Source organism: Mastomys coucha, unplaced genomic scaffold (assembly GCF_008632895.1).
Source record: "Mastomys coucha isolate ucsf_1 unplaced genomic scaffold, UCSF_Mcou_1 pScaffold21, whole genome shotgun sequence".
Classification (NCBI taxonomy): domain Eukaryota; kingdom Metazoa; phylum Chordata; class Mammalia; order Rodentia; family Muridae; genus Mastomys; species Mastomys coucha.
Window position 1 is genome coordinate 155,719,054 of NW_022196904.1, and position 25,509 is coordinate 155,744,562.

General features: G+C 41.9%; 1 protein-coding gene across 3 annotated transcripts in view; it reads right to left on the reverse strand.

Moving 5' to 3' along the window:
* Pip5k1b (phosphatidylinositol-4-phosphate 5-kinase type 1 beta) overlaps nt 1-25,509 on the reverse strand; it is a 267,662-nt gene that overhangs the window by 144,197 nt on the left and 97,956 nt on the right. For all 3 annotated transcript variants that reach the window (XM_031389975.1, XM_031389976.1, XM_031389977.1), the window contains exons 2-3: nt 11,088-11,174; nt 7,136-7,204 (exon numbers count right to left, since the gene is read on the reverse strand). In XM_031389975.1, the coding sequence (XP_031245835.1) occupies nt 7,136-7,204 (69 nt within the window). In that variant the 5' untranslated portion in view covers nt 11,088-11,174. The remainder of the gene's footprint in view (nt 1-7,135; nt 7,205-11,087; nt 11,175-25,509) is intronic.

Below are 25,509 nucleotides of genomic sequence, written 5' to 3' on the forward strand. Positions count from 1 at the left end.
TTTTTGGAGACAGGGTTTCTTTGCATAGCCCTGGCTGTCCACTGCCCGGCAGTACTAGTAACATTTAGTTGACGCTTTGACAGGTCTTTCCTGTGTATTATATAAGACACAGTGTTCTTGGCCTCTATCTCCACGTAAGCTAAGAGGACTATCAAGCTTCGGGTACCAAAAAATGTCTTCAGCCCTTAAATGTTCTCCACAGAATGCAATTTCTGGTTAAGTAGTTGACATTATGATGAAATAAGAACAATGTTCAAAAGGCCACATGGGCCCTCTTCCTACAGGCCAATATACTTGCTATTCATGACAACTGATGCCTGATATACATACACAGGTGTCTAGGCTAAGCTGAATAGGACAGTCCCCCCAGAACAGGATAGAAGTTTGCTAGTTTTAGGGTAGTGGAGTTAGCTTCGAGGGACAGAAAGAGTGGTCAGGGCATGAAACATAGACCTGCTCTTTTTTTACCCAAATAAATAATATATTCCTATGAATCTAAACTAAGTGTGCATGAACAGATACACACAAATGTGTCTTCCTTCAATCTGGGATCCCCACGCTAGAGTTATCTAGAGGCAGCTGTATGTTTTCATGAAGACTCTGTAAAGGGGGTTATGTTTAAACAAGTGCTTCGATTTAGATCAGAGTGTCTCTGGGCCATTACTTTACTCACATTTCAAAAGTAATAAAAGCCATCTGCCCTTGTAAATGTGGCAAGGGTCAGGCATCGCTGCTCCTCCTCATTGCTGCCTGCTCTACCAACCAGAAAATTGGCTGATGCTTTGCCACGAAACAAAACCAAGGTCTTGAAAAACAGAGAGATGAGGAAAGAAACAGGAACACTTAGGTCAAGCCCCTCTGATGTGCGTCCCAGACCCTCAGTCTCCTACCAGACACGGTGCAAACTGGCTAGAGACTCATTGGTAATGAAAGCAGAAGGCTTCTGCTTACTCCTCCGTTCCCCATTCCCATTGCAGCCTGTCATCACCAGAACTAATATCCTAAGAGGATGAAGGTTGGTATGTGAACAGACTTAGAAAGGAGAAGCAGGCTAGAAGGACAGGGTACAGAAGTGAGGTGACAGCGGTGGAAAGGCAAATGACCACAACAAACACTTCCTATACCAGCACATGCCCAGCTTCCTGGGAAACTCTCAGTTCCAACTGTGAGATTGCAAACTCATTCATCTCCCTGGCTAAGAACTGTTAGGTGATCCGGGACATGTCACTCAGCCATGCTGACAGCTGTTGGTTTGGGAGGATAAAGAGTAGGCAATTTCATCACGTTTAAAATACAGAAGCTTCGGGGGCTCTTGAAGAGGAGTCGAGTTTGGTTCTTAGCACTGACAATTGGTAGGTCACAATTGCCTATTACCCCAGTTCCACGGGATTCAACCCCCTCTTCTGTCCTCTGCAGGTATCAGGCTTGCACGTGGTACACATACATACCTGCTGGCGTATGTATGTATGTATGTATGTATGTATGTATGCATGCATGTATGCATGTATGTACATATAATAAAAATAAATAAATGTTCATAGAAAAATACAGAGGCCAGGTGTTGGGGTAACATTCCTTGACCCCAGAAAATGGAGGCAGAGTTAGGCAAATCTCTGTGAGTTCAAGGGTAGCCTGGTCTATATAGTGAGTTCTAGACTACATAATGAGACTCTGTCTTAAAAAAAAAAAATCCACACGAAATGCTGAGGGTTGGATCTTTGGCATCACCATTTTACCCAAGTATCGATCATCTATACAGATGATGTCCTTGCCTTTTGCTTGTTTCCAAGTTTGTTTTCTGGTCATAACCTGGCCCTCACCCCACAAACACAACACCATGTCCTTTACTAGAAACGGGAAAATTCAGGTAGTCACTCTGACCACAGACGTTCAGCTAAGTCTTCATTGTGATGTTCTTTAAAAATGCACTTCTTAAAACAATAACACACAAAACTCTTCTTGCTGAGGATGGTCACATTCACCTGAAATCCCAGCAGTGAGGAGTCAGAGGCAGGAAGATTATGAATTTGAGGTAAGCCTTGACTACGTGAGAGAACTTGTCTCTGAATTTTTTGCTCCCATCTTTTTCAACTTTATGTCCAACTCTTGTTTCCTTAAATAGAAAAGCTGCCAGTGCCACAGTCCCTGACCCCAATGCACCCTGAACTGCTGTTAGTTGTGTACAGCCATCACAGCCTGGCACTGTTCTCCATGACAGAGTCCCAGTGCCTTGGTGCCTACAACTGTACCAGCCATGAAGGTAACCAACAAGTACCTGTGGAAGCTTCAAGTTTTACTAACAAAGATTCGAACTGCAGTTCCTCGGCTTGCTAGTATATAAAAGTCGTCAGTGATTTTACCAGTGGTGGATCCTGCATGCTACACACTGACCTGCCAGCAAGAGGTGCCCCAGGATCCAGTGCTGGCGCCACTCTTAGAGGGATGGCTAAAATTCTGATTGGCTTTGGGGCCTGCTACATGGTCAAAATCCCATGGCCCAGAAGGTCATAAGCCTCAAAGGGAACCAACCACTAGTGTTGTGCTGCTCAATGAACAAGTTGTCAAAGCGTCTTCTAAATATTTGTTTATCCTCACAGATTATCGCTGCTCTCAACCTTGGGCAGAGGAGCTTTTCTTCACAGTGGGCAGTAATCTACGCAGAGACTCATCAGTTCTCAAGGCACTGATAGCAAATCACAGTTGACTGCTCAGCCCTAAGTGAGATATATATGACACACACACACACACACACACACACACACACACACACAGCTTCTGTCTTCAAGACTCAGAGAAAAGGGGAAAGAGCTGGAGAATGGAGAGGAGGCCTTGAAATACAGTCTTCTGCCCAGGACTCGGCCATTCCACCCATGAACTCACTGTATCTGTGGTTATTGATACGAGAAGCCCTGAACAACATGGAGCTGTCAAAATTCCAACACATATGGAGGAAGGGCATGTGAGACTCCCACTTCTTCTGGAGGAGCTAGCTATTGGCAGTTGACAGTTGTTGGGGGAGGGAGAAGTGACTTTTCTTCAACAGTGTGGCCCACCATGCAGTAAATAACCCCCCACCTGTGTACACACAAGCTACCCGATTGAGACTCAATAGGTTAATTTTTTTAAAGACATGAAATTAGAAAAGAGAAGTGTTGGGAAGGAGGATTGCAGATGCAGCAGAAAAGAGGTAAGAAAAGAGAACGTGTGGAGGTTAATACAATCAAATACACTATATACGCATGAAATTGTTAGTCAATAAGATGATTTTTAAATTCAAGACTAACAATTACACTGATAAAAATGCAGTTCCTCAGACACTCTTGCCATCCAATAACCTCACAAGTCTTACTACCATGAATTTAGTGCAGATTATTGAACACTTCCACCATTCCAGAAAGTTCTATTGGACAACACTAACCTGGAGCATAAAGTTTGAACCCTTAACACCATGGTGCGCCTGAGGCTGACTCACAGTCAACCCCACACTACCACCTGCTATGTCCCTGAGACACTGGGCTGAGTTCAAGGTAGCCTTCCCTGTCCTTTCAGCAAGCCACCCTCATTCAAGTGTGTGTCACGATCACCATATGGCCCATCATGCAGAGGCAGACGAGTAAGCAAATTAGAAGTCACAGTCATTAAAGGAGTGACGGAAAGCAAATAAACATCAGGAGAGTTCTACTCCAGCAAAGTCTTCTCCCAGTTTAGAAGCTGCGAGAGCCTGGAAGACAACAATGACCTTCCAGCTACTTGGGACTTGTGATGATTAAACAAAATGTCTGCCAATGGTCTTGGCACCTAATACTGATTTATGGTATATATGTAAGTAAGTAAGTATGTATGTATGTATGTATGTATTCATTTATTTATTTGTCACATGGGACTACATTTTTTTCTCCCAAATAAACTGTACAGTCTTGGGAAGCAGAGACAGTCTCAAAGGCATTTCTTTTCTTCTTCACATTCTTATACCAAGAATGTGTCGGTGTTTACAAACTGTTTCAGTTTGCAGGTGAGAAAAGTTCCACTGGCATGCTTTTTTGCCCAGAGTGAACTTAAAAACAAACTTCTGAATTAGTTGATGATTAAAAACTTGGAATATTTCCTATCAGCATCTGTATTTCTGTTTTCTAAAAAAAAAAAAAAAAAAATGAGTGTCTAGGCGTGCTGATGTCCACATTCCCATCCAGCTCTGTTTGCAGCATCTTAGTGCCATCCACCCCCAAAGGAAGGCATGCACCCTTAAGATAGTTCCCATAGTTATAGGGAAACCTGTTTCCTGCCTGGCTCCTGTAGGCCTTTGTGTTTACAACTCTAGCGGAAGACATCCAGCAAATTAACTGAGAGTGGAAACCCTAGACTCTGTAAACAGAGAGGCAGCCATTAGTGCCAGCCTTAATGGGCAACATGTTTGTTTTACGTAGCTAACACCCAACTTGCTTTGGCCTTTAGTTGAAGACATTAACCTTATGGGTTTATGTTAGTTCCTCCTGGCCTTGCCAAGAATTGATAATAGATTAGAGAAATGGGCAATCGGAAGAACCAAAAGCAGCCAGCTCAACACTCATGTGTAAATGATCAAGACAAGGAGAGCAGAGAGTTCACAAACACTGACTGTTCCCTAACACCCGTGGAAATCATTACACTGGAGATGCTTGGTATTGGCAGCTGCTGCCTACCTAACCTGAAGCCCTGCACAGACAGCCCAAAACAACTGGTTAACACTAATCCTTGGCCGCCTCTTCTTTTACCTCCTCATTAGAGGCTACTGAGCCTTACAGCTGTTTTTCGCAGCTCACTTCTCCCAGTCAACTGAAATGTCTTTATAGACTCTTTTGGGGTCTTTCTTATTCCTGGCAGTCGATAGAGGAAGAAGATGTCTTTAACTTGGTTGTTTTCCATCATAATACACAGTGTATCGTCAAGTCTCTTTACTAAACAGATCCATTGCGCCACCAGAGCTTCAGAACTAGGACGGAAACCTCACTTAAAGACACATCCAGAGGAACACAAGGTAGCTTTGATGTAGTCCTAGAGTTGGGGTGGGGGTAGCAGGCATGATTTCCAAATTGTGGACATTTATAAAGTATAACTTTTATGTTTCCATGAAGTGTTCCCTGTGTGCTGTGCACATCAGTACCACACTGGTTAAGGGTTAATCTCTGCATCTCTCATATTCCCCTTCATAATCAGATCATCAAAAGATTCCTATACTATTGTGTTTCTCAAAACATTGTTGGGGTATGTGTGTGTGTGTGTGTCCATGTGTATGTGCTGGACTTTTAAACTTTCTTTTGTCTCTTTCTATAGATTTATTACAGCACCTGAGTTTTTAATTTTTGTAACTTCCCCAGCTTCACTGGATCAAATATCCATTGATTGCAGAATCCTCCAGCTTTGCTACATTTCAGACCAGGGCGCACTGAGTAAATGCCAAGGTGTTGTGACCGTGTTCTTTCTATTATGTTCATCTGACAAAGGAGTTCAGTGCAGAATCTTGGTGCACTTTGATGCTGACTTAGGATACTGTCGGAAGCTAACCTAAAGTAATGATAGGCTAGTGTCTCTACAGTGTTCCCATGCTTACCAGGTAAAGAAGAAACAACCAGTTTTCCCCTTGTGTCTAAAGTTAAGAATCGTCATTACTATCTTTGGCTGGATTACAAAGTTTATAAGACCTCATATTCTGAAATTCTACATTTTTTGTTGTTGCTTGTTTATATATTTTGTTTTTCAAGACAGGGTTTCTCTGTGCAGCCCTGACTGTCCTGGAACTTGTTCTGTAGACCAGGATGGCCTTGAACTTAAAGATCCACCTGTCTCTGCCTGGAATTAAAGGCATGTGCCACCACAGCCCAGCCATTATGGAATTCTTTAGTCTTCATCCCGACGCATCTTTTTCCTGAGTGCATCATCACTGGAGATAGCAATCTCCATGTTTATATTTCTAGGTTTCTCTGAGTAAAAAAGAAGAGTTAAAAAGATCTACAGGAAAAAGACACTTAGGAAAGCAACATTTCGCATGACTCATGACCTGAATACACAGAACAGACATCTGGAGAAAAGTTCTCACCAGCCGTCCATCAGAGACTAACAAATGGAAACAAAAAAATGGGATATAGGAAAGCTACAATATGCAAGCCCAGAAGATAAGGAGGCAAGAGCTTTTAAAAACTGTCAAAAAAAAAAAAAAAAAAAAACTGTAATGTATAAAGGTAACTTAGAAGTGGGGGCAGCGCTGCCCAGGGCCATATTTTATCCAACAATAATGTTAACATTAGCTTGATTAGTTAAGAGCCAAAAATTGATCAAATTCAAAGACTGGTAAAATACACTGGGAAGCACAGAAAAAGAGGTCTGCATGAAATGGGCTGAAGACATGAAATTTTAGAGGATTCAAAAAGGTATGGAGTGACAGTAATTCATGCTTATACCTTTTTAAAAATTTTTTTTAAGACAGACAGTAGTTAATACTTTGCAGTAAATCAGTTGAAAGGACTCATATGCTAGACACAGGATATCATATACCACTAAGAGTCTTCTTCCCATGAATATTAAGAATAAAGGCAGAAAAATAACTCTCTCCCCTCACCTGGCTACTTCACATGGTAACTGGGATATCTCTCAAAGACAGCCATGTCCCAGTCCTTTGACCCTATAAGTATGCTATGTTCTAGAGCAACCAAGAGTTTAGGCTAGTGAAGTTTTCTGATCAACTAACTTTAAAATAAAAAAAATTTTTTTTCCATTATCTAGGAGGGTAATTCACTGGTCCTTTTTGCAGTGTTAGAAGGGCACAGCCCTTCCAATCTTACCCTGACAGCCACTGCTGCTTTGAAACAGAAGGAAGTGTGATAGTGGAGACTTGGAGAACTCTGGTAACTGGATAGAACAAGCCCTTGAGTCCTCCCCTAGATGTTACAAAAGGAACGGAGCTCTGTGGATACCAGTCAGACCCCTGCCAGACTTCTGACCCTTACCACTATTGCCATGATACATTTTGTCACTTAAACCAGCAAAGTTTTGCACATTTAGTAGAACCACAAGAGGAAGTAAGACGGTTAACAACTGCTTCAGAGGAAGGAAGGGCCTAAAATCCTCAATCCGGCAACAGCAGAACAGCACTAAAACTCACCTTTTTGTAGGTTTTTTCTTCATTTTGTTTTCCAGGTACGGCGTCTCCATTTTCAGCAGTTGACGACATCTGCGGAGAGATATTTCCGTGTGAAATCTGACTGCTCCTCTCTAGTGCAGCATATGAACAATGCTGCTAAAAGAGCAAAATATATTTTAAACACTGTTTTTTTTTTTTTTTTTTGCTGTTGTTATTGCTATTGTTTCAGAGGGGGTGGGGCAGAGGAAAGAGAAAATCCAAAAGTTCTTATTGGGAGTACACTCAGGTCTCTAAGTCTGAAGAAAGATGCTGTAGAGGCCTAGATCCTTATATGCGGATAGTTTTCTTGTTAAAAGCTATTTAAATTTTACTTTTGCTTCAGTTGTAAGAGCTGTAAAAATATCTGGAAAGTACCAAAATTATGAACCAGAACACACACACACACACACACACCACACACACCCCACTCTTAATAGTACTTCCCTTAAGCAACTCCATGATCCACATTTTAGTACATTCATCTCTATCTTTTGATATATGCATTTTGATATGAAAAATGATAATGTCATCTTTGTGTTTTCAATGAATACTGATGTAATAAGCACGTGCCCCTTTTATGATAAAAAAATATCACTCACTGGAGAAAGAATGTTTTCTTTCAGATGCAAGGAGATATCACTGTGTGAATCCAATGGTGTGTCAGTACTTCAGTTAATAATGCTAACACTGATGGCTAGTTGAGGAGGCTCAAACATTTTGCTTCTGCAAATAATACAACATTTACCAGTGTTATCTTAGCCTCAGCTCCTGGAATGACTGGGTCACAGTGGGGTATTAACACTTGAAAGCTCTTACTAATGCTAGCAAATTGCCTTCCAAGAAGTCTCTGCCCACTCATAGCCATATCTGGAGTGAGTGGAAGCTTGGCTCACTGAGCAACAACAGCTACTAGATTGTGATAAAGTGTCAGGTCAAATAAGGACCCTCCTCATTGAGCGAGGATTACATTTTCCTCCCACCACTGTTAGTCCTCTGTCTGTTTTCTTTTGAGTTTCTCATACTTTTGCTAATCTACCTATTAGGGTCTTAGTATTTTAACTAATGATTTTTAAACCTATAATTGTTAATAGTGTTAGTAGTTTCCCTGTTAATGCTGTTTTTAGACTATTACTCCATCACTAAGCACATTATTAGTATTTTCCCATGCTGCGATGTGCCTTTTAATCTGTTTAAAAATTGTGACACAGCAAGGTTTTAGTTTTACTGACTCAAAAAGAGTGATTAATTTTGTGAATTTTTCGAATGCACTTAAAATATTTTTTCTCACTGAGAGACAGTAGGTGCTCTTGCAATCACTTTTCAGTAGGCGTTCATATTTAACTTTAAAATCATTAAAAAAAAATTTAAAGCCAATTACTTCTGTGATAAATAAGGGTACCTGAATCATTAACAAGCTATAATATTTCAGGATCTTTAATTTTCATGTATCATATTTTGGTCATATTCTTTTTTCCCCTCCATCAACTCTTCCCACATCTTCTTTATCTCCCTACCCACCCAACTTCATGTCTCCCCCCAAAAATTAGGAAAAACCCCCCACAAATTAAAACAGCCAAACCAATGAATAAATAAAAAAATAAAACAAAATGTGCACATCAAATCAACCAAACCAAACCTAAAATCTGATTTGTGTTGGCCAACTACTCCTGGGCTTGGGGCCTGCTCTGGGGTGTGGTACATATATTCAGAGAAACACCATTAGATAAAACCCGTATTTACTTTCCCAGTAGGAGTCAATTGCAAACAGCTTCTTGGTTAGGAGTGGGATTTTGTGTCGGCTTCATCTCTGGTTTGAACCTGTGCTGGTCACATGACTGTCTTTGTGATTCAGATGTGTACCAGTCCTGTTGGGTCTAGAAGATGCTGTCTACTGAGAGTCATCCCCCACCTCTGGCTGTTAAAATCTTTCTGCCTCTTTTTTTCTTATAGATCCCTGAGCTCTGAGGAGAGGGGTTTGATGGAAACTTAAGATCTAAGGTTGAGGTTCCAAAGTCTCTCACTTCTGCACACTGCTCAGTTTGGAACTCTTTGCTAATTAACCTTCTACTGCAAGAGCACTCTCTACAGGATCTTAAATTACAGGAAGGGCATTTAATACCACCAGAAGAGATTGATCTTCTGACTTTCCTACAAGCCTTTGAGTCCTGGACTCTTAATAAGCTCAGTATTTATGGTACCAAAGAATTTGTAAGCTGTGTCTCTACACGTGACCTTGAAGCACTGATGTTGTGTGCAGGACATGACTAAGGGCAATCAGAAGAATGACAGTAATGACTTAGATGAGCCAACCACACCAAGTCTTCAGCTATCACAATTAACTCCCATTTTGCCCTCTCAACTTTCAGATGGGGTTTAGAACTGGGAGTCTTCAAAGACATCTGTTTCACAAAAACATCTGCTTTATTTGTCTAAAGAGGACTTGACTTTTTCTATAGTTTTCTTAGAATAATACATTTATGGGTTCTGAATAAAATGCTAGGAAGATTAAAATGCTTGTAAGACTTAGAGACAGAGGCCCTCCCAGAAGAATGCCACTTGAGTAGCTACATTTCTCAGACCCCTAGCTTTGAAAATGGAAACGCATCAACAGTCACTCTGTGGGGAGTTGAGAATCAACCTCTGGGAAATGGTTTAACTGGCATGAATGAAGCACAGTGAGCAGAGAGTCTAAAAGTATTTTTCATTCTGTTGTAAGTTGACTTTCCAGTAGGGACAGAGATGAGAAATGGGCCAGGTTATTCAATTCATTTAAATTCTCTTAGAGAAGCACAGTACAAATAAATGAGTGACTGGGGGGTGGCTATTCATTGTTGACAGTGCTTCTAATCCCTACCCTGGGGTCCTGTTAAAAAAGAGATCACTCATTTATTTATTGATTTTCCAAAGTCATCACCCCTAAAGGGTCACCTGAGTTCAAAGTTGTCATTTTTCTTTCTTTTAAAATATTTGAGATTTTCATATAATCATAGAGTGATGTTTGACAAAACACCACGATATCAACCAGGGATACCCAAGTCAAAGAGGTGAATGAAATGGTTGGGGGCAGGCTCTTAGCTTCTTGTCCTGTTGCTGTGATAGACTCCTATGACAAAAGCCACTTAAGGGAGAAAGGTCTTATTTTAGTTGAAACTACAGTCTGTCACCATGGGGAAATCAAGGCACAGGTACCTGAAGCAGTTACTGACTTTGTGTCTATAGCAAAAAGGAAAAGCAATGGACTACTTGCCTGTGCTAGGTTCACTCTATTTTATACAGTCCAGGAACAGTAAGTACACAGGGGACATGGAAAATCTCACCCACAGTGGACATTCTTCCCAACTCAGTCAATACCATCAAGATAACCCCCACAGGCAGGTCCAGAGGCCACTCCCTGGCGACTCTAGACCTCCCAAGTGGACAGCAATAAGCACCACACCAGCAAACTACAAGGAGCTATTAAAATGGGCCTGGTGGGGGGTTACTCTCTGTCCTAGGCTTGTTCTGTTTCTGTGCTGGGTACAATATGCACTTGCAAGTGTGTAAGCCAAAGCAGGCATAGACAACAACATTATAATCATACCCCTTCTACAAAAGAGAGAAACGTACCGGGGATTGACTGCTTAAAGATGAAATCGCAAATGCACCAAGCAAGCTTTTTAATATTGTGCTGTGTTCCTCGAGTGTCTGTTTAAAATTAGGGAGACTTTGAAGGTGATTAAAAATTAACCATGCACCGGTAATTCATGGCATTTTCCACCCCTTTTATCTCTCTCACAGACATTCAAAACTTTCCATGTCCCGTTTGGTTGGTGGTGGTTTGAAATTTGATACGGTTAAAGTTAAATGTCATGAAGTTGGTACATCAATAAAGATACTGTAGAAAGGTTAAGAGCATCTGTCAAGATTACTTATGGATACAGAATACATTTCTTACCTTTGTAAATAAAATGGCAAGTCATCTGTAGTTGGTGGTGACGGGTGGCCTGCTCATCGTTGACGCTGCTTTTGTTCCCCCAGGTTCCTGTAAAAGAAGAGATCACTGGTTAATATTTATCAATATCCACACTTCCTCTCCCCCAAAGAATCAGATAATGGCTCTCAGGTTGAGTAGTGAGGATAAAGGAAGGGGTATACAGGAAGGATGGATAATGTGGGTAGCAAGAGAATAAAGCACAGGACCCAATGTGTACTGAATACATTGTAGTGTCCAGCTAAACTTGGAAGTCCCTACTTGCTACAGCAAAGGCATGATCAGCTTCCAGATCAGAGTCTCCAACAGATAAAAGCAGTCACTCAAACCACAGAGGCCGCACTGGATACTGCCCCATCAGTTTTCATAGGGGATCCTTTTCCTAACATGGAAATAATCTTTCAGCATTAATTCTATGACAAATTGACTGATTTTTATCAGAGTTGCTTAGATGATACACTGCAAACAGTACACCCACAGACTTTGGGCTATAATTACACTTAGCATAGAGGCAGTATCAGCTTGTAACATTTTCTTTTTCAGAACTAGAGGTTGAGCCCAGCTACCATGCATGACAGGCAATCTCATTACCATGCAACTACACCCCTATACCTTTTTTATTGAATGTCTGGGCAAGACCTTGATAAGTTTTCCAGGTAGCCTTGAACTTGCCATAATGCTACCTTAGCTTCCTAAGTATCTAGAATTGCAGACTCGTGCCACCCTTTAAATTGTAGATTATACCTATCTAAAGAAGCCAGGTCTTACACATACCCTAGAGATAATCAATGTTAACAACTTTTCATTGCTGTAAAATAAAAAAAAACAAAAACAAAAACAAAAAAACAACACTCTTCCATGCTTGTTGCTGTACATATATTCCCCCTCCCTCTTTCTCTCTGCTCCACTTGCTCTTATCAGTATTAAAATATATGCACGTTCCTATTTAAAAATAATTGTGTGGCAGAGATTAAATGCCTACAGACATTCTAAATGGACCATCTGTATCATCCCACCCATACCCAGAAGCTCAAGGAGTATCATGGAAGTGGGAGGGTGGAGGGCAGAAAGATTGTAAGAGTCAGAGGTTGAAACAGTGTCGAGTTGGTGTCTCCTGGTCATGACATCATCAATGCTCTCATGAACTCACTGCAGCCATGCACTCCACAAGATCTTTTAAAAAAAGTATACACTTAGGGCTGACACCGGATGCTTCATTATCAGGGCTTGGTACTAAGGAATTGATGCATGTTATCACATGGAAGTCTTGATGCGCAATCAGTTTTTGCTCTAGAATTATTCAGCTCTTAGAATTTGTAATTTATCTCTGGATAAAATAATAATAATTTAATAAAATTTAATAAAAATAAATATAATTTGTTAGGAAACCATCCATTTTACTTAGATTTAAATTTTTATTTTCACAATATTTCCCATTATAGTTATTGAATTATTTTAAACCAACTATACTCTGAAAACATCTGATTCCTTATTCCTGATGTTTTATCCACACACACAATATACATATATATAATGTATATTATATATATATATATATATATGTGTGTGTGTGTGTATATAACATCATTTTATGGAAGAGCTATCTACAGTTCTTATTTTATCCTGAAACTCAGACTTACTCTGAACCACAATTACCATATTTGCTTGCTCATGCACAGTTGTATGCACTTCTACACAATGACAGCACACTGCCAAGCTCTGTTCACCCAGTGCTTAGGAGAAAAGGCTTGGTCACACCCACTTAAGGACAATTAAGCCATGCTATTTGCTAACTCTTCAGTCTAGGTTCCAGCAGTGAAGTTTACGGATACCGGCACATCTCATCTTGATTCCAAAGTGGCCGAAGGAAGTTCCTCACACATTAGGTTTCCCTGGCTGAAGCTGAAGAACTTGTAACTTGATCACCAGATACACGTTTCTAGTGATTTTTAATTTGTCTTAAAGGAAGGCTGACTGAGGATTCATTTTTACCAGCCACCAAAGCCAGCAAGGCTGAGCCAGCCATGGCGATGGAGTTAGGATGCAGCTAACCTTTGTGTCTGGGTCAGGAAGCTCCCATCCTGCTCCTTTCCTTGTTTCCTTGTGTCCAGGTGGCTTGCTGATCCCAGGGCCTCCATCACCTTAAAGGCAGAGGCACCACCGGTTTTCCAGATGTTCCCCTTCTTCTTCAAGCTGCTTCTCAGTCTCCTTCAAGACACGATTTGAATCCAACACTCTTGAGCTGGTGGAATCAGCCTCATTCTGACCGTTCAAGAGGACCTGGTGGCTTCGGGAAGACATCTTGTAGAATGTCCTCCATTTTATTGTTAATACCTTTGTCTTTCCTGTTAATAGCTTCTTCCTTGGGCTAGAGACATAGCTCAGTAGTATAGCCTGGTTATGGGTTCAATTCCTAGTACTGCCGTAAATATCCCTTCTTTTTGAAGGGGTTTAAAACTTAGGTATATTTTGTTGTTTTGTTTTTTTGTTCCTTTAAGAAAAAAGTACAGCATGTTCCTCCATGCATCAATAATATCCTCATTAAGTGTTTGCTTTTGTTCTGACGATGTATCATGTACCTCTGGTTGGCCTTCAACTTACTATGTTGTTGTTGTTGACAGTTCCCTTAAATTTATGATCCTCTGCCTTCATCTCTACAGTGCTGGATTTAAGGCATGTACTACACCAATGTGCTGAGGATCCAATGCAGGGCTCACTAAATACTAGTAACTGAGATAGGATCTGGCTGTCCTGCTCAGACTGTTCATGAATTTATGATCCTCCTGTCTTGGACTCCTAAGCACTGGAATTTCACATATGCATCTTCATATCTACCTGGTTTAAAGTGTAGGCAGGCTTGCCCTCCTGTCCCGGCTTCATTTCTACTGGGAATCATGCCTGATGCATTCTGGGTAAGCACTCTACCACTGAACTATATCCCAAATTTGCTATTCTATATTTTAACCAAATGCCAAATTACCAAAGCAGCAGATTGAGCTTGCTCCTATCACCAGCTCTATAGTCTGTTTTTAACTAGCATTTCTTATAATAAATAGATTGAAATGGACATTTTTTTTTTTGAAAATCTGACATTGCCATTTAAAAACTATCTGTTGTGAAAAATTATATATTGGCTTGCTTCCAACACACATTCTTATGATTAATTACACTTGTTACTATATTTATTATTTTTCACTCCTTTGCTTTGATTTATCAAGTTCATAATTCAATTCTTTTTTTTTCCTTCCTGGTAATTTAAAAGTTTAATTCTTTATATATTTTCTCATAGTTACCTTTCTACTTAACATTTTTTTTTTAAAAAAAATCTTTCTTTTGTTGTTGTAATGCTGGGGATCACACCTAGGGTATTTCCCACGGTAAGTGGGCATTCTACCACTGAGTCATATCCCCAACCATAGGTGTTCCAGTAAAATCAAAATGACTATATACGTCCCTGATACCAACTATTTTTCTCGAGGCTTAAGGTAGCAGACTCAAAGATTTATCAATCAGATCTTCTAGGAAGCAAGAGCTGCCAGCCTGGCAGGATGGGGTTAGCGGGCTAGTTGGGTCAGTAAACATCTCAGCTTGCAGCTAGCTCCTTCTGGGTCAGCCTTGGTAGGGAGTCAGTCACTCTAGGTCATAGCCTCCTTGCGCAGCCCATTCTGTAGTCAGAAAGCAAGGCCTCTTCCTCAGGCGGTCAGTCCCGGCTCTGTGACTTCTGCACAGGAGTTTGACCTTCTGTTTCCTCATAGCTCCTGCTAGCTTCCTTGGGCTGCTTTATCGAAGAAGCACGGGCTAGCTGGCTGAAAGTGGCCAATTTGTTTTCTCCCAGTTTTCAAGGCTGAAAGTTCAAACTCAAGGTTCTAGTAGGGCCACCGATGTCTCTGAGGTTCTGCACGGACCCAGTCCTTGCCTTAGCCTCTCCCATCCATCTTTTCAGTCTTTGGTTTATGCTCCTTCTCTCTAATTGTGGCCTATTTGACCTCACAGCATGTTCACTGGGTATCCCTACCTAAGTGTGACATTTCCTTATTTCCTGAGCTATTCTTGCTTAGAGACTAACCCAACAACATCATACTCACTTGATCATAATTTCAAAAAGTCCGTTTCCAAATAAGATCACATGAACAAGTACTTGAAGTTAGGCCTTCAACATATCTTTTCAGAGAGCACAATTCTCACAGTACAGCTAATTCTTTTTTTGTTTGTTTGTTTGTTTGTTTTTTGTATTTGTTTTTTCAAGACAGGGTTTCTCTGTATAGCCCTGGCTATCCTGGAACTCACTCTGTAGACCAGGCTGGCCTCTAACTTAGAAATCCGTGCCTCTGTCTCGCAAGTACTAGGATTAAAGGTGTGTGCCACCACTGCCCAGCCCGACACAATACAATTGGATGAGAGGGTTGGTGGGCTCAGAGCCTTCCTCTGCCTGAGAGATATATTCATGAGGATAACAGATAGTTCAAATGAGAATTGAACCAAAGGCATGAGGATAGGGGAGAACCCCCCCCAAAAAAAACCAACCAAACAAAAAAACAACCAACCAACCAAACAAAACAAAACACAAAGAAAATGGTAAGCATTGGTAAATTTATTAATTTTTAATAAATATCATGTACCCAACACACTATCTCAGCATGTGTTTCTAGAGAACCCAAGCTGTAGCATCTCTTCTCTCTTCCATAACCACAGGCGGGCACATTTGGGATGGTTTTTAATTCTCTCATTCCCCATTCTATACTATTTATTAAACACCTTCACACAGATAGTGCCATTTCTTCTTCAATGAGTTTTAACAACTGGCTGCTCAACTTAGCATCATTTAGACTTGATCATAAACTGTGACCGTTGATCATCATTGCTAATTTGGCTGGACTTAGGGTCATGGAGCAGACACACCTTAAGAGTCTGTAGGAGTGTTTAGAGACTCACTGTGGAGGGAAGACCCATCCTGAAGATGGGTGGGGCGACCCTATGGGCTGTGGTTTGGACTAAATAAAGATGGGGAAGGAGAAAGTGGGCTGAGCACCAGCACTGGCCAGTCTTGGCTCTCTGGAAACAAAGCAAGCACATTCCTGCCTCCATGCCTTCTCTATGGTTATGGACTAGATTCCTTCCAACTGTGAGTCAAAATAACCCCTCCTCTCCTTGGGTGGCATTTGTCTGTATTTTGTCACAGCAAAGCAAACATTACCTAGCGTATCTGATTAAGTATGCAGCTTACCATTTTCTTTGTTTTTTGTTTTTGTTTTTGTTTGTTTGTTTGGTTTTTTGTTTGTTTGGGTTTTTTTGGGGGGGGGGAGGTTCTCCCCTATCCTCATGCCTTTGGTTCAATTCTCATTTGAACTATCTGTCATCCTCATGAATCTATCTCTCAGGCAGAGGAAGACTCTGAGCCCACTAACCCTCTCATCCAACTGTATTGTATCCCTCGTTGGATCCTGTTTCCATCTTTTTACTCTTCTTCATCAGGAAAGCTGTGTGTTTTCTTTTCCAATTCACAGTTCAACATTCTGTGTTGATAGGGCTTTCAGTGTTCATTCCTCTTCCCTGGTAACGTGAAACTGACAAGAAGAAAATATGTGGAGAGCCTGGTTGGCAGCTCTTTGGTGATCTGACACAAGCCACGAGGAAGATTTAAACTCTCTCAGTGAGGAACAGACTGCATGTCCTCCAGGCTGTCCTCTGGGAATGGCATTCTTCACAATCAACCTTTTGATAAGAATTAGACAGAGCTGCATTCACAGTGTCTGCAAGGGCATAGAATGCAGACAATCCAGTGGCTAATTAAGGAAATAATCTCCTTAGTAAATGTGTTGAAAATGCAGTCTGACCCATGATTCCAAGTAAAAACTCATTTTAAAAGGACTTCTGAAATTAAACAAAGCTATCTTATACTGTCATAGAGTAAGATGCTGAGAAAGAAAGGTGGTGAACAACAACAAGCTGGTTAATGTAACAGATGCCAGGAAATAAAAAGGTGTTGTTTTTGTTTTCCTGTAACTGATTATTTACCTATGTTTCTGGTACATACTATCTGGATTCTGTTAACTTAAAAGAATTAATAATTCAGGAGCTTGAGAGATGGCTCAGTTGGTAAAGTGCTTCTTGTGTGAGCACAAGGACCAGAGTTTGATCCCTTCACCCATGTAAAATGCCAAGTACGGTGGCACATGATTGTAATTTTAATCCTGTGGAGGCAGGCAGGTAGAGCCTAGAGCTCACTGGCCAGCTAGCATAGTGCAACTGGTAAGCCAGAGTCCACAAAGAGACTGTCTCAAAAAACTAGATACGTGGATCTCGAGGAACACATGAGGCTGACCTTGGCTTCACATGCACACACACTAACATGCACCTGCACCCATACACTTTTGCACCCCCTCCCCACACTTTTGCATCTACACATTTATATCTTCTCATGCATGGAAATAATAAACAATGGATACTATCTTTTTAAATTAAAACCTTTTTTTCCAAAGAGAATATGGTACCAATCTGTCCACAAACTCCTAAGCTCAAGTGATCCTCCTGCCTCAGACTTCCAAGTGGTAGGTCTACCAGTGTCTACCATCATGCCTTATTGGTGGAGGTTTTCATGTAATGACTAGCTATGCTATATGAATGGTGTCATGCACATTATCTCACTTCATATTACAAACAGCTTCTCAGCATTCCTCAATTTAGCTTTGTTTCAGAATTTATCTTTACTTTTAAGTATATACATATATGTATCTATGCCGGGGTATATGCACATGAATTGAAGTTGCCCATAGAGGGCATCAGACATCCTGGTACTGTGGTTATAGGTGGTTGTGAGCCATTGGATGCAGGGCTGGGAACTGAAATCAGGGCCTCTATAAGGGCCATATAGGCGTTCAACTGTTGAGTCTTCTCTTTGGCCCCCAGTAAGCTATTTTTGATAATGTTTTATAAAGCAGATGGGACACAGCCATTTTTAATTTTCTTAGGGCAAGTACTCTTGTTGGAAGGCTGATTTGTAGAAGGGAGGCATTTAGTTGTTCAATGAACCTAGTGATGCTCCCCATTTCTACCACAAGGACCCCCTACTTCGGTGTGGGTGTGCAATGAGAATTTTTGAAAACTCAAATTCTTGGGCCACATACCTAAGCAAGTGATTAATTACTACCCATGCATACTAAGAATGGTGAACCAGCATTTTCAGCATGCCTCATAGGCTTGGAGGCCATGTAAACCGCGCTAACCAGTAAAGGAAATATAGATAACCGACCACTTCAAGAGTGTTATCAGAGGCCACTGGGGAAAACAGAACCATGTGGAGTCAAGAGAAGGAATTTAATGCATGGAATTGGTTTCCAAAGTGCTGGGTGAGGTGAAAAGCTAAGCAAGGGCTGGGCACATCAGTTCACGTCTTTAATTCTAGCACTCAGGAAGCAGACACAGCAGAATTTCTGACTTCAATGTCACCTTGGTCTCTATCGTGAGTCCTAGGCCCTCTGGGGGTATATAGGGAGAACCTGTCTTTAAAAAATGCTAAGCAAGAGGTAGTAGTTAAAAGACAGGTAGCAGCAGGAAGCCAAGACTGAGTTTTTCAATGTGAAATAGTTTTAAGAGACTCCAGAAGCAGAAGTGTCTATTGGGCATGAACAACATGGTGAAGGTTGAACAACGTGGCCTGTGATAACTTCTCAGCCTTTTGGCTAAGGTCTGCCCAGAATGTAGAAGTTAGACTAGAGTCAGGGTCTCATAAGGACCAGCCTGCTAAAACCGCCTAATCCCATAGAATCCCAGAGCTAGGCAGATGAATCCCCTGTGAATTCCTAGTTAGGTCCACATCAGAGCAGATCCAGAGTGAGGAATGATGGAGGATGGACAAGGAACAAAATGGAAATGGAAATGAAAGCTGGAAGGTAGACATGAGGTGGTGGGTGGGCCATAAGAGCTACGGTTCTCCCTAGAAAGGTGGGCCAGGAGAGGCTGGCAAAGGAGTCTCCATTTTTATGACTTTAGGAATTGAGTAAGAACTTCAGTGGCTCACAACCAAGTTGCTGAGCTCCATCGTTGCCCTCACTGAGCTGAGGTGTGACAGGAAGAGAGAGGCCATGACTTTGGGCAGTTTGCCTGAAGCCTAGGCAGAATGATAGAGTTGAGACCTGGCTCAGAGTTTGACTTCAAATCTTATGCTCTTTATAGCATGGTAAGACCCTGCCTTCTACTCCCCAAAGAAAACAAGTAGAAGACTAATAAAAGTTACACTGTGTTTTTGAATCTGTAAATGCATCTGAAAGCTTAGCCTACAATATTAGTTTACATAAATATTCCTGCATTAGTGAGTCTTAACCTAGAGGGCGTTCTTAATTTCCAAGGCGGTAGGGGAGCTGTTTAAAGCTACTGAATGTTTTAGATGCTGTTTTATACCTAGAGGCCATGTTGGAGAACTACAGCAGGAAGCCTACAGCCCTCAATTCCTAGCTAGGTTCCTATCTTTCAGTCTTTTTAATCTGCCATAGTTGAGTTTGAGGCAAGGTCAAATGGCGGGGAAAGTGGCTAATTATCTAAGTAGGTCAGCAAACACATACAAGGGGTGAAGGATCCTAACGACTAGTGTAAACAGCTCATTAAAAACCAAGGAAGCGAGGGAGTAACTAAGACTAATGGTGAGCAAGGCTTTACAGTCTGGGCTTTTGTTCATCTCCGCCGCTGACCCTCTGTGACCCCAGGTTCTCATCCCCTTCTTGTCTGTCATGAGTTGTGCTGACCCGGTATGGAGTTCTGGTTTAGTGGCATTGCCAGGTTCCTCTGATACAACCTCACTTCAATCCTGTTTGGAGCAAGAAGGGGATCATGGGTGACTTAATTTTCCCAGTGTTCCTGTCCTCTGGAAACTGAGCTTCCACAAGACAGCAATATTTAAATACTCTCGCTCCATCCAAGCTGTATGTATATCCACATTTTCTAAATTCCTCAAAACAGGAAGCAGACAGAGTATGTGCAGCCCTTGGTCGTTTGTGGCTGTCACTGCTAATCATTTTTACTTTAATCATTCTCTTTTCATGTTCATTATGAAAACAACAAATAATCCCATTCTTTCAGTAAACGTTTAGTGAGTATCACATGTCAGGTAGTGAGCCTGGCTCTGGGGTCATAATGACAAAGACAGGGCCTCATTCACCAGGAAATCATGGCAGTGGGAGGGAGGGAGAGGGGAACGTGCAGATGGTTATGACACAGTGAACCTCGAGCTTTGTCCTGGATTTTTGCAGGAGGAGCTGGGTCAGTGCAGTCTGGGGAGTGGTCACAGAACATTGCATTTCCACATCTGAGGAGCACAGACAAAAGCAGTTTGCAGAGGACAAGACCAGAGCAGCCTCTGTGTCCCTGTACGTAGTCTTGTTGGGTAGGGAGTAGTTCCATAGTCTCCCCGGTGTGGTTGAGCAGAGGCACAGCAGCCCTCCATGGGGCTTTTGGTAACAAGCAAGAATAATAAAGATGCAGAAAAGCAGGGAAAAAAGATTTAAAACTGCAATGGGTCATTCTCTAAGGCTTAAAGATTAGCAACAAAAAAACACACTAAACTGAAAACAATCCTTGACATAGTTCCTAAAGTTAGAACTGTCTACACTTTTCAGACTAGAAAAAAAAAGGCCTCTTATTATATCAAGAAGTCACATTCTCAGATCTTTAAAGAAAACAATATTTGCATAAACTTTTAAAGAAGTATGGAAAATTTGCATTTTATACATCTGCACAATGGAGGCCACATATACATACTTATGTTCAAACATATGGTATGTAACATGTTTATATGAGAAGTTGTAAAAATAGAACCATAGGGTCTAATACTCAACGTAAAGCTCTCCAATGCTTATGAAGAAAGATAATTCAAAAGAAACTTTAGTCTATTTCTAATATTTATATAACCGAGTCACTGCCAAAACCAATTCCAAACGACAGCACCTGCTCGCTTTGAATCCGAATGAAGATCAATCAAAACAAATTGCAGGCTCTTCTATTCTCTCATAAAACACATTCATCAGCCCTCAGAATGGCTCTCACAATGTGAACAAACAGGGTGGCTTTAAATGGTGATAACAAAAGGCTCGGCATAAAACGAACCACTTGTAATTCATTTTCCCAACAAAGGTTATGCCGAAAGAATTCATAAGCCTTTTCAAAGCCGTTTCACCACAAGCAACGGACAGACGAAACTTGCTGGCACAAACAGTTACGAGTCACGTGCTGTCCTCAGACCAGCGCCGCACTCAGTCTCTCATGGAAACACTACCACAGCCGGATATTCCCCAACCTCGCTTTTAAATCCTAAATACACAAAGACCTAATGTGTTTGTGCGTACTTGGCAGGCTTGCTAGAGGGAGGAAGAAAAAAGTCAGGAGAGTAAATACATATAAAGCCGTGATATTTGGCATGTGAGAAAGGAATTTATTAACATTAAAATATCTTTAAAAAATATCTTCCTGGTCACACTGAGGGATAATCACAACAAACCTCAAATGGTGACTCCTCCCCATACCATTCTTCTATGCTCTCTCATTCACTTCTTCTAAGACATCTGGCCAATGGCTGATCTCAAAGTATCAAATCTTGACAGTATGATGTATATCTTCTCATTTCTTTGTCCTCTACACTTTGCTTTGGATTTTCAGTTGGTTTTTCAAAGTGTTCCCCCTTTAAGTTTCCATGCCTCAGAAATTGCTCAAGGATAAACCATACACACATAAAGCCAGTTATAACCTGAAGACAAATGTTTGGTCTTAGAAGTAAGGAACCTGATCCTCTGCCTGCCTCTGCTCCTGCTGCAATCTACAAAGTACTTATGGGATAAGTTCGTCTTTTGTTGAGAAAGGCAAGGCAGCACCGGTCTGTCTCCATAGGCCAGAAATGTTATGATAAAGAACAGTTGGTAAAGAATTTCTAATGAACTAGGTATCAGGGCCTCTGTCTGTTGGGAAGTCTGAAAGAACACAGTGGGGGAGTTGGAAAGATCTTAAAAGACATCTGCGGAGAGGATGAAAAATATAGTTATGGAAAGGGAAACAATATGCAGGAGGGGAATGATGAACCAGGAAATTTTTAATGTTTTTCTATGGCTCCAGGCTAATAATAAACTTGGTTGTTATCTTAGTTAGGGTCTTTATTGCTGTGATAAAACTACAAGTCCAAAAGCAATTTAGGGGAGAAAAGAGTTTATTTCATCTTATTAGGTCATAGTCCATCACCAGGGGAAGTCAGGGCAGGAACTTAGGCAGGGCAGGAACCTGGAGGCAGGAACTGTATGTAGTACAAACCATGGAGGAATGCTGCTTACTGGCTTGCTCAGTTTGCGTTCTTATATCATCATGGAGCACCTGCCTAAGGGTGGCATCACCCACAACGGGCTAGACCTCTAAGATGGTTGTGAGCCACCATGTGGTTGCTGGGAATTCAACTCAGGGCCTCCAGAAGAGCAATCAGTGCTGTTAATCGCTGAGCCATCTCTCCAGCTCTGGAAGCCTATCCTTGGCTGAATGAAGTTCTTTCCACTCAAGTGTGTCAAGTTGACATAAAACTAGCCAGCACAACAGTAAATAAATAAGCAAAAGTGAGTTTGAACCACACACAAATATAAATACCTAATTAGAGAGAAAACAGTATGAGAATGACTACTTCAGGTATATTCCTCAGCAAGGACATTTCATCCCTTACTTACTCCAGGGCTCCTTTCCATGAGGCACACTGGGGATTACAACAAAGGGTAAGAAAGTGCCCGTTGTCAAGGAACCCAAATGAGAAGCCAAAACACAAACACATGTAATAACGAGGATGTCTTTAGCAGGATTAGGAGTTAATACTTTCACTTGGCTTTGCTTCTAACTAGTATTCCGTCATCACAGTCAGAGGGCTTATACGTAATGTTCTAAAAAATGCAATAAAAATTTAAAAGCCAAGATAAATAAATAAACAAATCCAGGCCAACGAAACACAAATCAGTTACTAATCACTGAATATTAAATTTCTACAGAGCATTTGACATGTGCTTGGCTCCGTATAGGTTTAAGACACTCTGGGGGCTGAATGAGTCCAATGAACCAGAGACTGAGCTGAAGAAATCAAGGCCCATAGGAGGCCGAACACTGAAGTGTGGAGGTGAGGGAGGTGACAGAGATCCGGAATTTGCAGTCTCAAAGATCGACAGGATGCCAGAGCAGGTTAAAAGGGCTGTCAGTGGGGCAGGAAGGGGCCTGGCCATGGAAGGATGATCTTGACCTTCAGGGTGGGCCAAGCTGAGCGAATGGTCAGCTGCCGACTTTGTATGTGACCTTGGGGCGCAGCCACATACTTCTCACATAAAGTATATCTGCTAAAAAAACTTCCCTTAAGAGCAGAAAAGATGTAACGAAAGGCCAGATTTAGAGTGCAGGTGGAAATTTCCGTGGTCGTGTTGAGGTGAAACCCAAAAGCTCTGAGTCCAGCTGAGGATGCCCAGGAAGAAACCCCATGATGGGAGGGCAACAGAAACAGCTCTGCCTCTGGGCTCTGTTTGGGGATGGGAAGCATGGGGTTAAAAATAAATCAGAAGTGTGTAGGTTTTCAAGCTTTACTGACAACTAAAGGGTATCAGATTCCCAAGAGAATCTTTCTTTCTGCCCAGAGGTAACTCTTGCCACTGCCCAGTCTGGCTGATGATAGTGGAGGTAGGCCACTCTGCTTACACTAAGCGAGCACATCTGTGTTTCTATAGAACTTCTACAACATGTCAGGTCAGGCAGAAGCAGGGCTAGCTAGAGATAGACTGTAGACATAGCAGGGCTAGGTCAAGCCATTCTTCCTAGCTAGTTGCTGGGTGGGGAGGGCCTTGTATCTATAATGTATGCACTACTCTTCAGAGTTCTTTGTAAGACTCTCATGCTTACAAACTCCCTTTGACTTAAGACAGAAACAGACTCTCCATGAGCTAGTATAACCCTGGCCGCAGCTCCACCTCCACCTGTTACTCCTCTCTCAGCACAGCCATTTATAAAACAGGACAAATTATGCTAGCTGGGTGGTCGAGACAGTCTGTAAAACCACATTGTGTAGCTTTAATAATGGCACCGCCTCTCACCCCCACCCCCCATCCCCAAGCTGCACGGCTTGGCCAAACGGCCCCATCTCTGTGCCACAGCATCATCATCTGAGAGTAGGAAATAAAGCTGTACTCCTTGCCAGCATTGTGAAGAGTGCCCAACATCCACAGCCCAGATGTGTCCCTGGCAAGTAGCACCAGTTCTGTACATTTAGCGTCATTGCTTGTTGTAGCTAGCCACTATCATATGGAGAACGATCAGAGGGCAAGAGTGATCCGATCACTGTTCCTAAGCCCTCTGATCACTGCTCCTAAACCCCCAGCTACAAGAGACCCGAACATGTGAGGCCCTGTACAACATGCTATCATGCTCTGCCTGGCCATCCCCTCTGCAACACAGCCCACTCGGGGCAAAGAACTTATATATAGATGGCTCTCTGTCAACATAGGCTTCCTGTCAACAACATTCATAAGGGCTTGCTCTTTTACAACATGGCAGGTTCTAAGTGGACTCTTGCCTTGTGCCTCTAGTATTTGTGTTCCTTGAAGCAGCCTCTCGATGACCCGGTGAGCCAATCTTGAGTGCCCCTCTCTTCCGAGGGCTTCCCAGCAGAGCACATCACTTCCTTTGCTAAGATCACCCTCCCCTAGTCAACAACCCCACCCCCGCAACTCACCTAGACAGGTGCTAGGTTCACTACAGACTGCAGTCACTCTCAGATGTACCAATAATGACAGTTAGAGGAAAAAGCACATTCATATGGTACGGATTAACTCACGGAATTCCTTCAATAACTCACTGCTTGGTTACAGGGAACACAGAAGCAACTGGGAGGCTAAATGACTTGTCAGAGATCACATTGTTAGTGCCAAGGTAGGCAATGCAGTGGTTCAAAGCTCTCCTGCTCATCAGTCTGCTAGTCTTGCCATGGACTACTCCATTTATCTCCTTTAGTCTCCTGCAAGACAACTGTGTGCATCCTGTTCCTGCTTCACAGAGGAACGATAGCCCTTTTGTTTACCACCCTGTCGGCCTGGGACCTTGTGGAGCACACCCATTCTTTTTGGTCCATGGTCTCTGTTCTCACAGGTAGGTATGCCTTGCTTGCTCTTTCATGGTAGCTATGGTGAGTCCTATTCTCAAAGGCTCATATACTGAAGGCTTGGTCTCCTGATGGTGGATCCAAGCTCTGAGAGGTGATTGGATCCTGAGAGCTCAGCGCTAATCAGCAGATGAGTCCCTTGATGGTTTCATACTACGATGGCATTATTGGGAGTTGATGGGGAGGCATGAGGTGGAGTGTGGTTGGAGGAAGGAGGTCCCTGGGGCATAACTTTGAAGT